Source organism: Pituophis catenifer, unplaced genomic scaffold (assembly GCF_029215685.1).
Source record: "Pituophis catenifer annectens isolate HBS135680 unplaced genomic scaffold, rPitCat1.0.hap2 SCAF_11, whole genome shotgun sequence".
Taxonomy (NCBI): domain Eukaryota; kingdom Metazoa; phylum Chordata; class Lepidosauria; order Squamata; family Colubridae; genus Pituophis; species Pituophis catenifer.
Window position 1 is genome coordinate 26,717,347 of NW_027256891.1, and position 13,008 is coordinate 26,730,354.

General features: G+C 46.6%; 2 protein-coding genes across 4 annotated transcripts in view; one reads left to right on the forward strand and one right to left on the reverse strand.

Moving 5' to 3' along the window:
• Positions 1-84: 84 nt before the first annotated feature.
• Positions 85-4,156, forward strand: MMGT1 (membrane magnesium transporter 1). The gene is made up of 4 exons (XM_070951974.1): positions 85-203; positions 1,385-1,437; positions 2,534-2,637; positions 3,908-4,156. Exons 1-4 carry the CDS (start codon positions 119-121, stop codon positions 4,068-4,070), a joined length of 405 nt encoding a protein of 134 aa, XP_070808075.1. The 5' UTR covers positions 85-118; the 3' UTR covers positions 4,071-4,156.
• Positions 4,157-8,659: 4,503 nt separating this feature from the next.
• Positions 8,660-13,008, reverse strand: part of LOC139322617 (integrator complex subunit 6-like) — a 30,766-nt gene continuing 26,417 nt past the window's right edge. For 2 of the 3 annotated variants that reach the window (XM_070951773.1, XM_070951772.1), the window contains 3 exons: positions 12,209-12,598; positions 10,346-10,439; positions 8,660-9,675 (listed from right to left, as the gene is read on the reverse strand). In XM_070951773.1, coding sequence (XP_070807874.1) covers positions 9,576-9,675; positions 10,346-10,439; positions 12,209-12,598 — 584 coding nt within the window. In that variant the 3' untranslated portion in view covers positions 8,660-9,575. The remainder of the gene's footprint in view (positions 9,676-10,345; positions 10,440-12,208; positions 12,599-13,008) is intronic. The other variant, XR_011600862.1, reaches the window with a different exon arrangement.

Below are 13,008 nucleotides of genomic sequence, written 5' to 3' on the forward strand. Positions count from 1 at the left end.
GTCATGGCGGCGCGACGGCGGAGGCTCCTCCTCTGGCTCGCGCGCTGGCTCTCCCCGCGCATGCGCACACGGCGCCCTCGGCGGCTGAGGAGAAGAGGAGGAGGAGGTGGAGAGGCGGATGATGGCGGCTGCCTCTCTCTGGAAAGGGCTGGTCGGGGTCGGGCTTTTCGCCCTGGCTCACGCGGCTTTCTCCGCCGCGCAGCGTGAGTGACCCGCGTGGGTGGGTGAGGGGGCTTTTCTTCCGCGACTCTCCCTTCCGAAGAGCCCCGGGGGGCAGAAAGGGGAAGGTGGAAGCCCGACCGGGGCGGTTGGGCCTGAGGGGGGGGGGAGGAAAGGAAGAAAGAGCCGGGCTCTCCCTCCCTCCGTCCGCCGCAGCTCCCTCACCTCACGAGGATGCACAGGATGATGGGAGTTGTAGTCCCGGGGAGGTGGGGGTGTAAAAGGTCATCCGTCGCAAAGGGGTCTGCTGAATCCTGGGGGGGGGAGGAAGGGGGAGAAGAGGAGGGAAAGTATTGGTGGAAGGAAGGGGGAGAAGACGGGGAGGGGGGAGAAAGTATTGGGGGAAGGGAGGGGGAGAAGACGGAGAGGGGGGAAAGTATTGGAGAAGGGGGGAAGTCTATTGGGGGAAGAAGGGGAGAAGAGGGGGAGGGGGGAAAGTATTGGAGAAGGGGGAAAAGTCTATTGGGGGAAGGAAGGGGGGAGAAGAGGGGGAGGGGGGAAAGTCTATTGGGGGAAGAAGGGGAGAAGAGGGGGAGGGGGGAAAGTATTGGAGAAGGGGGGAAGTCTATTGGGGGAAGAAGGGGAGAAGAGGGGGAGGGGGGAAAGTATTGGAGAAGGGGGGAAGTCTATTGGGGGAAGAAGGGGAGAAGAGGGGGAGGGGGGAAAGTATTGGAGAAGGGGGAAAAGTCTATTGGGGGAAGGAAGGGGGGAGAAGAGGGGGAGGGGGGAAAGTCTATTGGGGGAAGAAGGGGAGAAGAGGGGGAGGGGGGAAAGTATTGGGGAAGAAGGGGGGGGAGAAGAGGGGGAGGGGGAAGTCTATTGGGGGAAGGAAGACTGCCCCCTCCCCTTTAAGGCCAGGAGGATATAATTGCGGGGAGGGGGGCAGCTGGAGCCACCCCTTATTGGAGCGCTCAATATAGGGGAGAGAATTGTGGGGAGGGGGTCTCCCTGCAGGGGAATTTGCACAGAGAAGGGGGGCATGAAGGTCCTGGGCTTCCCTGCCTTCTCTCTCTCTCCCCCCCCACTCCAACCCCATATTTTAAATATGCTTTTCCCTCTGCATTCCCCATCCTGCTCCCCCGCTTCCCCCCCTGCTCCCGTTTTGGCCCATTTGGGGGAGGGGTGAGATGAAGACGGACACTTTGCCTCCTTGTATTTCCAACAGATCGGTCCTATATGAGACTAACGGAGAAGGAAGATGAGACGTTGCCTATAGACGTAAGTGGTCCCTGGCCTCCTGCTTTCCATTTATAGGGCACAAGCCCCAGAGTGGCAGATTGGACCTTGGAGTACGGGTAGCCCTCAATTTAGGGCCGCAATGCAGCCCACAGCTTACGTTGTTAAGTGAGATGTTTGTTAAAGGGAAATTTTGTCCCGTCTTTATGACTTTTCTCGCCACGTTGGTTGCTTGAATGAATCCCTGCAGTTCTTAAATGAGTAACACAGTCCTTAAGTGAATCTGGCTTCCCTATGGACTTCACTTGTGAGGAGGTCACAAAAGGGGATCGCATGACACTGCAACCGTCAAAAATAGGACTCAATTGACAAGCATCTCATTGTAAATCACGTGCCCATGGGGACATGAGTATGAGAAATGGCCATAAATCACTTTTTTCAGTGCCATAACTTAGGTCACTAAATGAACTTGTTGTAAGTCGAGGACTCCCTACAAAGGAGGAAGGGAACTGAGCTCAAGGCCCGAGCTGGATTTGAACTGGTGGCTCTTTTTTTTTCTTTACACCCTTGGTAGGGTGGCCAATTGTAGCATGTGGTCTCAGTGGCAGGAATGAAATAGTCCAAATTTGGCACTTTCCTCTGCCTTGAAATCATCCCTCTAGGAATTCCTTGTTGCCTCCCATTGGTATTTCGCTCTGGTTCAACTCCCAGAGTAAACAGCCTGATCTTTCTGGCATTTGGCTTAACATATCTTCCGCCTACTGATCCTGCCCCAATTGCATTCTTTCTCCTCGCTTTTTTCTCAGTGTTTTTGATTATTTTATTTTTTTTACTGACTTTGAACTGGTCAGGAGTGCTCAGATTGCAAACAGCTCGATGCCTTTGCCCTAGAAATCTATGTCTTAATTGCACTAAAGGGAGTTCATTTACTTTTCCTCACGTTTGCACACAGTGAGCATAAGAAGGCATTCCGTGTCTCAAACCAGATCTTGATCTACCATGTTATCCTTTTTCTAACCCTGCTACATTTGAGCTCAAAAAGGAGAACTACCTCGAATACGGAAGCTTTGGCGCGAACTAAATTACGGTGGAGAGGCTTCCTGAAAACGCTCAGCTGTCGTTTTTCGTCTGTTTATAGATCGTTCTTCAAACTCTGCTGGCCTTTGCAGTTACCTGTTACGGGATTGTGCATATTGCAGGAGAATTTAAAGACATGGATGCCACTTCAGAGCTAAAAAATAAGTATGTGCCTTTCTTTTTCCTCCTCGATTAGTACTACTCTAATTACATGTCTCCGATTGTTATTGTGCTATTTCAGGCCAGGTAGGAGAGGACTCTCACTCTTCGGCTCAAAAGGGAAAACGAGTGTTGTTGGCCAGATGCCAGCAAAAATGTCAGGGGAGATGAAAGGCTCTGCTCAGTGTCTTCCTCAGAGAGAAGAGGATCACATGAGGCCTCCTCTTCATAATTCTCCCCCGCCCCCCCCCTCAGAATAGTTCTGCCAGGGGTTATGGGAGCTATATTGTAGGGAGAAAATTAACCATGGAATCCATTAGACACATGTGAGAAGCGCATGTTGGACCTGTGAGGGAAAAACTATTAACAAGAGTGAGAGGTTGTTCAGTCAAAGGTTCAGTCTGGAGGGAAAGGGGCTGGTGGTTTACCAAAGAATAAACGCACAGGTTTCATGAAAAACGGTGACATTTTGACTGGATGGTATGAAACTTTAAACCAGAAAGCCTTCCTTGAATTTGGGGCTACTGCTATTACTTATTATTGTTCTTCTGAGAACAAGAATTTAGGACATTTGGAGCGAGACTCGTGTTGTCATTTTTCTCTTTTCCACTAACCCATCTGCCTGGCTTAGCTTCATTTACAGGCTAGGTTCACAGAACGGGTGAAGCAAAAAAAAAAAAAAAAAAGCTCATTTGCCAAGTGCGCACTGCCATTTTAGGCCCTTTTAGAGAAAGTTTGATGCCGATGATGTCATTTGGGAATGGAATTGCAGGTAGCAGAAGTTTGGGAAAATAATCTACAATAGCTGGATTAATAGCAAGGTTTAGCTAGCTAACGAGTGTGCAAATCTTGAAGCAGGGCCAATTCTGCAGGCTAAGTGCCTGAACTTGTCAAGGCTGACAAAGGGTATGGGGGAAATCCGTCGTAGGATTGTAGAGTGGGAAGGGATCATAAGGTTCAGCAGTATGCAAGCAAACCAATTAAACCGTCCTTGCAGAAGTGGTTCTCCAGAACCTTCCATCGATGGAGAAACCACCATCTCTGTAGGTACACGTGTTCTTGGTCCCAAGCAGCAATCCCCCATTTTTTTCTCTCTGCTGCTTAGGATATGGCAGTAATGTTTTATCTTTCAGATTTAAGTAAGATTTAAGTTAAGTGTGTCCATGATATTTGTTTATATCAAATGTCTAAAATTCTGAAATGATTGTCTGCTTGCCAGTTACGGTAACTGTTCTCAACGTTAATTCCGTTCTCTCCCGTTTTCCTTTTGTTTTAGGACATTTGACACATTAAGGAACCATCCATCCTTTTATGTATTTAATCACCGGGGCAGAATGTTATTCCAGTCCCCAGACACTCTCCACTCTTCCTCCAGCCAGGATGTTTTGTCATCCAGCACATCACTGAAGTTGCGAAAACTTGAACCTCTGCACCGTTAAGTTTTTCTTTTTTTTTATAGACGATTCTAAAAATAGGACACTGAGCTGTAATATTGGAGCTGGATATAAACACTTTTTTTTTTAAATTTCTGGAGCAGTATTTATATTGATCTTCCAGGCTTTAGAGTAATGTGCGCGCACGCTTGTGTTATCTACACACAGGCGTGCGCGCACATACATGAATATATTAAAAATATATTAAAAGGACTTTTGAACACTGGTCACAACTAAAATTGTGAATTGGCAAACCATGGAAGTGACTGCTAAAAGTACGCAGTGAAATAATGCATTTTACCTTTCATTAAAGCACTATGGTTAACTCGCTTCTGGATTATCAAAATCTGTGTCACCAAATGCAGATGGAGGTTTTAATGGACTAGACAAGCACAGAAAAGGGTATGTTGTATTATTTCCAGCAGAGTCCCTGACACGATGTGGTAGTTTCTGCATCTCATTTGTGGGTGGTCTATGTGGAATATCTGGCCAGCAGAGCCAGTCAGGATTAATCTTTTACAAGTAGGAATTTAGCCAACATTTTGCCAAAGGGGTATGGACTTATCAGTTAGCCATTGACTGCAAGTTCCCCAAAATGCTCAGAGATTATGAAAAGTGTATGCTTTTTGAGAAGTCACAACGAATGGCCAGGTCTTAGGCTAAGCAGGACACAGAACTGAATCAGCTGTAATCCATCCACTTCTGTCATCAAGCTCTTTATTTATATCATCATCAAGGTGACAGGCAGCTGGGGAAGACTTAGGGAGGAAGTGGTTTGACAGCATGCAAACTCTGCAGGTGGGAGAGATTTAGGATTGTGTCTTGTAATGATTTCGTGATTTCATTTTTTTTTTATAGTGCCTTTTGATTTGGCTCCTACTCATTGTACGTGCCGATAAAAACAGGATGAAGGCAGATTTGCCCGTAGGGTTGCCGTTTTGAGCAACTGAACACGTTGAACTCGTTTTTCCACTGTGTTACTTTAAAAAAAAAAAAACTAATTGATGCGATCACCAGACTTCTTCCAGAATTACCCACTTTGCAATATTTTGGGGGTGGGGAGGGCGTTCCCTTCGGCTCTGGCTCAGTACATGCTTTGCTCCAAGCTTGATTTTTTTTTTTTCTTTTTCACGGAATGTAACCAATTTCAAAATGAGCAACTCGAGATGTAGAGAAGTTTGAATGCCTCGTCTTGGAGAGCATTGCCCCGTGCGTCTCCAGGGATGAAAGTCTCGGGCTCCAAATGGGTGAAAAGTCGGGTGTGCTGGCGGTTAAAATAAAAATGCATGCACTTTGCAGAGCCTGGGATAGGATCTTTCCCTTAGATCAGTGTTTCTCAACCTTGGTAGCTTGAAGATGGGTGGACTTCCAACTCCCAGAATCCCCCAGCCAGCGCTGCTGGCTGGGGGATTCTGGGAGTTGGAAGTCCACCCATCTTCAAGCTACCAAGGTTGAGAAACACTGCCTTAGATGGCAAACCACTCCAGGGCAGGACTATACAAAACCCAGCAGTTTTTTTAATCTTATCTTAGAGAAAAACGGTGCTCTGGCCAAAGGATCAGAATGCCAGACTTGACTCTTTCTTAGGTGAAACTTATCAGACATCTGTAAGGCAGTTGCAAAGCTGTTGGTCACCTTCCTCCTAATATCCTGGTGTTAAGATACCTGCTCGGAGTAGCTGCCCGTTGGTTATTATGTGTGTCCCCCCCCTTCCTTTCTGGGCGTTTGTTTCTTCTGGCAGGTTTTTAATTGTCTTGTATCCAAGTAACTCTCCAGCCCAAAATTCAAAGCAATTAGGTGGGCAGTTCATAGGGATCGTGACATCCAAAACAGCTCTACAAAATGCCAGTGATTTGCCCATGCAGTGTTTGCTGTTTTAGTATACGCTGACGGTTTTGCCAAGGACTTGCGAATTTTGCTACAAAGAGGCAGCCTTTTCTCTCCAAAGCCCAGGATCTTTCCATGCGTTTTGTGTTCTGGATTTTGCACTCTGTTCAAGCACCTTCTAGGTCTCTCAAACTTGCAAGGAATAAACAGGTTCCCTTTCACTATCAGTGGTTATTTTACAAATGTGCAAATTTTGTTTCTTTCCCTTTTTGGTCTTGCAACACCCAATAAAGAACTAATATTATTCCAAAACAGAGCGTAAGAATGATTTTTGCAGACGTGGTTTTTTTTACTGGTGTTTTTAAACTTCTGAAAAGGGTTCTTTAATCTGAAGGATTGTGGATTTCTCTGAAGGGAGAGGTGAATACTTAGGGGGGAAAAAGCAGATTGAATACAGTGATCCTCCAGTGAGTTTTGGGGCTCCTAAACTGGTTCATTACACCCCTTAACAGTTCAAGAAAAACATCAGGCAAGAGGAAGGGAGATGATTAATTGATGCACGGAATGGTTATATCCCAACCCAACTTTGCCACCACCTATCTGTCTGGCATCTGTAAATAAGCCCTTAATTATAGTCCCACAATTGGGGTGCATAGGGGATCATCGGGCCTAATTCAGGGGGACATAAAATTGAAAATGCCCACTTCCAAAACTTTCCACTGTTTCTGAAAAGACCAAAAAAGCCTTGCTTGATCCATGCGGTTCTTGGCTGCGCAGGATGGAAGCATAACTCTCAGCAGTTGGGACTCCACATCTCTTCCAATCGCAAGCCAGCTTTCCATTCCTCTCCCCAGAGACGCTGCTTTGGTGCAGGAAAACAAGAGACGCCGCACAAGTCACCAGAGATGGGTTGTATTTTTAGTACTCTCAGGACCATTGTGCTACTTTCTTCCAGCGGGCCTGCAGGGGAAATTCTGCCTCAATTTAAGGCTGGAAGCAGGCCTGCCAATATGATCAAGTTTCCGCAGGCAAGCTAATTTTTTTATTTATTTTTTTTTGCCTGCAGCCGTCAGGTACTTTTGCACCTGATGCAACACGATATTTCAGTTCCGAGCAACACCTACGCCCAGTTAATACCCATTATCCCGCAATGAACTACTGGAAGTGAGAACCCAATTTAAACATCTAGAACCTCCCCAAGACATGACGTTTCTAACTATCCTCACGAGTGGAGCAAAAGCAAACATTTCTTCAGCCTGTGCTCTACTACATTAGGGGTCCCCAACCCCCAGACTTCGGTCTATTACTGGGCCGTGAGCCATTCGGAACCGGGTTGTGGAAGTGGTGGGTGAGTGTGGGGCACCACATCCCCACTGATGTGAGCAGTAGGCGAGGGCACACGCTTCATTTGTACGAGCGGCAGGTGTGCTTGCCGGCCACTTGCACAAATGGAGCTGCGCGTGTGCATGTGCTTGCCAGTGCAAAATCACACACACAGACCAATTTGCAAAGCCGGAAAGGTTTAGGAACTCTGATCTCCATGAAAATCAGCGTTGATGCTTACGTTTCCAAATTGCAGCTACGAAGGGAAGTCTCCAAAACTTAGCCACGCGCCCTCAGGATGTCTGCAGGCAACAGCATCCCATAAGCGTGGGCCGGTTACGCTCAGGAAGTCACCATAGCCTGCCTCTTTTACCATCCATCCCATCACTTCCTTATCCGGACAAGAGGGGTGGATAGCGAGGTTGCGTCCCAGTTGTTTGGAATGACAATTCCCAGCTCCCCTGCAACGGGCGAAAGCTAAAACCTCTGGAGCGCACCAAGTTCCCTTGTTGGACAACGAATTCTTCCCCCAAAGAGCAAAATAAACTGCTCAGCAACCTAAAGTTGAAGCTGGTTGTTGACAGGCTGAAGTCTAGAGAGACAAAAGCAGTGGTGGGATTCAGCCAGTTCGCACCTATTCGGGAGAACCGGTTGTTAACTTTCTCGGCAGAGAACTAGACTAGAAAGTTTATTAGAATTGGAGAACCATTTGTTGGAAGAAATCTCGTTTTTTTCCACTTTACAGGACTAATCCTGTAGGGAAGGCAGGAAGGAAACATTCTGGTGTTTCTAGCCTAAACTGTATTGCCCGGCTTACAGAAACTGCCTCTGGTTAACCCTTATTACATTGTAACAGCTAAGGCGAAGTGCACTTCGATGTGAGTGATGGTGAGTTGGCCACGCCCACATGGTCACATGACCGAGCCACGCCTACCCAGCTGGTCATTAGGGCAGAGAACCGGTTGTTAAATTATTTGAATCCCACCACTGGACAAAAGTCACCCACTTGGGCCTGCTCCGAAGCAGGTAGATGGGACACCACGGCAACCTTGAGCCATTCGATTCAACAGGAAAAGCTGGAAGGGAGAGTCATGGAGGCGCAGAGTTTTCCTCCTTTCCAAGGTATTTTTTTTTCACTGACAACTGGCACGCTAATAAAAAAACAATCCCCCATTCAGATTAGGCACTCCTTAGAAAAAATCATAAAATGATTTTTATTATGTACAAGTGCTCAAAAAATCCTCTCATATATATATATATATATATGTATACATATATGTATATATATGTATATATATATATGTATGTATGTATATATATATGTATAGATGTCTATATACACACACACACAAGCACGCCATTTGATATCTCAAATTAAGGATCTGTTAAACAACACTGTCCCAAAATAATTTCTTCTGGTATGAACATTTAAAAAGTAAAATTCGTGTGGAGGGAGGGGGTGGGAGTTCTTTTTTTTTTTTTTCCTGGCTTTTGTTTTTTTGTTCCTAAACCCCGAGTTTCCTTTTAAGCGCCTCCAAAGCCAAGTCCACGAGAAGAGTCTCCGTCCTCCTCACCGAGATGAAAGAGAACTGAAGCCTGGACCTGGGGAGCCTCGGGCGCGCTTGCAGAACGTCTGCAGACAAAAGAAGAAGAAGAAGAGGAAGACTGAGGTAGGTTGTAGAGTGGCTACCACAGGAGCAGCAGCAGCAGCAGCCAGCCAGTCCGTCCGTCCCAGGGCTCTCGAGAGGGTCTCCTCAACCCAGGAAGAGCAACGCCTGTCAATCCAACTGACCCTGCGACCTGGGCTGGCTAGCCGCATCTCGTGGGAAAGGGCCACCTTCGTGCCCGTAGCGACAAGACGCACTACCACCACGGAGGGCCTTTCCTCCTCCTCTCCTCTCCTCTCTTTCCTTTCCTTTTGGGTTTTTTTTTTTTTTTTAGGACAAAGGATCGCTCCGACACAAGTGCAGAGATAACACGGGGGGGTGCGCCATTCGCCCAGGGTGGCCTACAGCAAAAGTGTCTTACAGCCAAGGGTTCAAATGAGTAAATTCTCATCACCTGCAGGACCCAGGGGGCGGCACTGAGTGTCTTTCTTCGGCCCAGGGGCAGATCAGCCCTCCGAAGGTGGATGGGGAAGGAGGAGCCACACACCTCCTGCGGCAAATTCCTCCGGTGTCCGGCCAAAGAGGTGCGTTAAGCGTAAAAACATCACCCTGCTTCTTCTGAGACGCCCACAGAAAAGACGCCCGCCTGCCAGGCTGGCACAGGCAGCGGCTGCCACGTCCTCTTCCATTCCTCCACGGCACAGCAAACTCCCATCGGCCGGTCCTGTCCGTTCCTCTGGCCGGCACGCTATTATTATCTACTGTTGACATGATTAATTCGGTTGGGAAGGCTGCTGAATTCTATTTCCTCTAGTATTCTTTCTAAGTGTTGAATTAAGACCCGTTTTTTAAATCTAAAAAAAAAAAAAAAAAGAGAGAGAGAGAGAAAGAAGGGAGGCTGTTTATTAACGGCATCGCATTCTTCTTCCAGTCTGTCTGAACAGACAGACAGACAGACAGACGGAGCTTAGTGTTTCTACAATGTAAACCAGCAACAGCTTCCCATCGCCCGGTGCGTTCTCACAGGGAGGGCCTACTTAGGGTGCCATCGGCTAGACAATGTCGGCTGGCGGCTCCCAGAGGTAGAGCTTTCTCTGTGGGCGCGCCCACCCTTTGGAATCAACTCCCCCTGGGGCTCCCCTGACCTTTGCACTTTCCGCCACAAACTAAAGACATGGCTGTTTAAATCGCCCAGCCTGGACTGATGGGGTTTGATTATTTTAATGAGTTTTAACATATGTTTAATTTGTATTTTAATATGTTTAATATCTGGTTTGATTTTAATTGTTGTGAGCCGCCCTGAGTCCTATGGAGATAGGGCGGCATACAAATCAAATTAAATAAATAAATAAAATAAAACCAGCAACGGCCAACAGCTTTGATCTCTTGGGAAATAATAAGAGGTCCATCTGCCCCTTGGGAGCCCCTACAGAAAGGAGCACATTTTGAATATTCGCAAACTATGTAAACGAGCCAGGCAGTGAAGTGAAGCCTTTCTGTTTAGCAGGTTGTCTTAATACACACCTTGTTGCTTCTTTGATAGCAAATTCAATGAAATATTTTTGAACCTCTACAGGGCCTTGTATTTCTTCTAGGAGAGAGAAGATTTTTTCATAATCTACAATTTCAAAAAAAGACAAGAGGGTTAGATTAGAATTGGCAGACACTCCGAATGTTTTATTCCAACTCTGCCACCAGCCAGTTTAGCGAAATTCCCACCCAGCCAGCACTTCTCCTTTTCAGTTTCCAGAGTTGCCTTGAGTACGGCAATACTCTCACCATCCTTTCTCCTTCTGCCTTGTGTCTGCCAGTCTTGAAAAGATACATAAACTGCTCCCAGGACTGATCGAAAAGCAGAATAAAATGTCTTTAAAAGAAAACGAATTGGACTTTTGTGATGTGAATCACTCTCCTAAACCTAAACATAAATCTGCTATATCTGACTAGCATTGTTATTTATTTAGTGTATAATGAGAATGTGATGAACAGAAGTAAACATATCCACACAACTTAAGTAAGCATCATTGTTCAACGTGTTCTCCAGTTGGCCCTCAACCTTTTGGGCGCCAGGGACTGGTTTTGTGGAGGGTGGTTTTTCTGTGGACTGGGAGTGGGTGGGACACCTGGTTTCTGCCTGGATCCTGTGTGTGCGGGGATAGGGCTTTGCTCACTTGTGTGGCCTAGTTCCTGGCAGGCCACGAACCGGCCCAGGGATTGGGGAGCCCTGAATTAAAGGATCTGGAAAAGTTTAGCCTACTGAAAAAGAAGAGATGGTTAAGGGGTGATACAAAAACATCGAAGGATTATCACACGGAGAGGAAGTGAATTTAGGACAGAAGCTGTAAGATAAAACTACAAGGTGATTCAGGCTAACCATCAGCTGACTGTAAAAGCTAGTGATGTGTTGGTTACACCTGTGGAGATTCAAACAGAAGCTGAAGGCTCCTCTCTGAGCCATGTTCTGGTGGACCCTGTGCTAAGCAAGGGACGAGACTAGTAAACTTTCAGATCCCTTCCAGCTCTTAGGCTTCTAATTTATCACTCTCGGATACAGCACTCTTCTGTTGCTCTTAGGTTTAATGTACTGCTTGTTACGAAGCTCACCTTCAAGAACCTCAACTCTGCTTCTTGGTGAATGTGTTTATCAGGAGCGGAACGTGGACAACTTAAGAGCTTCAGTAATAACTGAGATATGTAAAATTCTCCCTGTCCTCCCTGCCTGCTAAAACTAACGGATTTTCTTCCCAGCTCGTTGTTTTGAAGGAGTAGCGGAACATACGCAGTCCACCTGCCGTCCACCTGCCTCTCTGAAGAATAACAGAGTTGGAAGGGACCTTGGAGATCTTCTAGTCCAACTCCCTGCTCAAGCAGGACAGCCTAGACCATTTCAGATAAATGGCTCTCCAGAAAAAGGTGTCTCTTCTTAAAAACCTCCAGCATTGGAGCACCCACAACTCCAGGAGGCAGGCTGTTCCACTGGTTAATTGTCCTCATTGTCAGGAAATTTCTCCTTAATCCCAGGTTGCTTCTCTCGTTGATTAATTTCTACCCGTTGATTCTGGTTCTCCCTTCTGGTGCTTCGGAGAATAGGTTGACTCCCTCTTCTTTGTGGCAGCCCCTCAAATATTGGAAGACTGCTATCATCTCACCCCTTCTTTTTATTAAACTAAGCGTATCCAATTCGTGCAACCGTTCCCCATACTTTTTAGTCTCTAGCCCCCTAATCATCTTTGTTGCTCTTCTCTGCACTTTTTGCAGAGTCTCAAACATCTTTTTTATAACGTGGCAACCAAAATTAGATGCAATATACCAAGTGCGGCCTTACCAAGGCATTATAAGATCATAATTCGAATATTGCATCCAGTTTCGGTCTTTCTAATCACTTACTTCTCCCGGGTTTGCGAACTTCCTTCATAACCTTGATTTTGATAACCTCGTTGTTCCCTTCAAACATATTGGATGTTATTTTCACTGAATTTGGCACAGTTCCAGAAGCTGGCTCCACCAATAGTTTTTGGTCTTCGGTGGACATATTGTAGTTTAAAGGGCCCCGTACGAGGGAATTGACCACAGGCCTATGGTCCAGTCCATCTTCCCCAACACAGTTCAGTTCACCAGTCAAAGAGTCCGTATCGTTTGGCAGGTCTTCGTCCACCACGGCAGCCGGGGATGGAGGAACAAGATGCACCAAAGGTCCGTCCCCTGGTTTGTCCAGCAGCTGGAAATTCTCGGCTTTCTTTTCACCGTTGCCATCTTGAACCGTGTTGCTGTTTGCATCTGTAAAAGAGAGAAGGCTTGGCACTGAGTTTCAAAAGTTGGAAGGCACTGAAAAGAGTTACTAAATGATCACAATCACCCTCCAAAAATGGAACAAAGCTGATGGGACACAAACTCTTAACAAGACGGGTCCTTTCAAATGTATTCGGAATTCCAAATGCATGGCAACTCAAAAAAGTGACGAAATTCTACGCTATGGTACAGGTGGTTTTTCACTTGCAACAGCTCACTTAGTGACCAAAGTTACAACAGCAGTGAAAAAAAGGAGGATTTTTCACACTTATGACCACTGCAGCATCCCCACCGGTCATGTGACTGGTATTTGGATGCTCGACAACTGTCTCACTTTTATGACAGTTGGGAGTGTCCTGGAGTCATGCGATCACCTTCTGCCAAGCAAAGTCAGTGAG

Bases quoted from the DNA above. Each gene is read 5' to 3' on its own strand.
- MMGT1 (XM_070951974.1), top strand. From the start codon at position 119: ATGATGGCGGCTGCCTCTCTCTGGAAAGGGCTGGTCGGGGTCGGGCTT. The intron at 204-1,384 runs GTGAGTGACCCG...TATTTCCAACAG, and splicing joins GGCTTTCTCCGCCGCGCAGC to ATCGGTCCTATATGAGACTA. The intron at 1,438-2,533 runs GTAAGTGGTCCC...GTCTGTTTATAG, and splicing joins ATGAGACGTTGCCTATAGAC to ATCGTTCTTCAAACTCTGCT.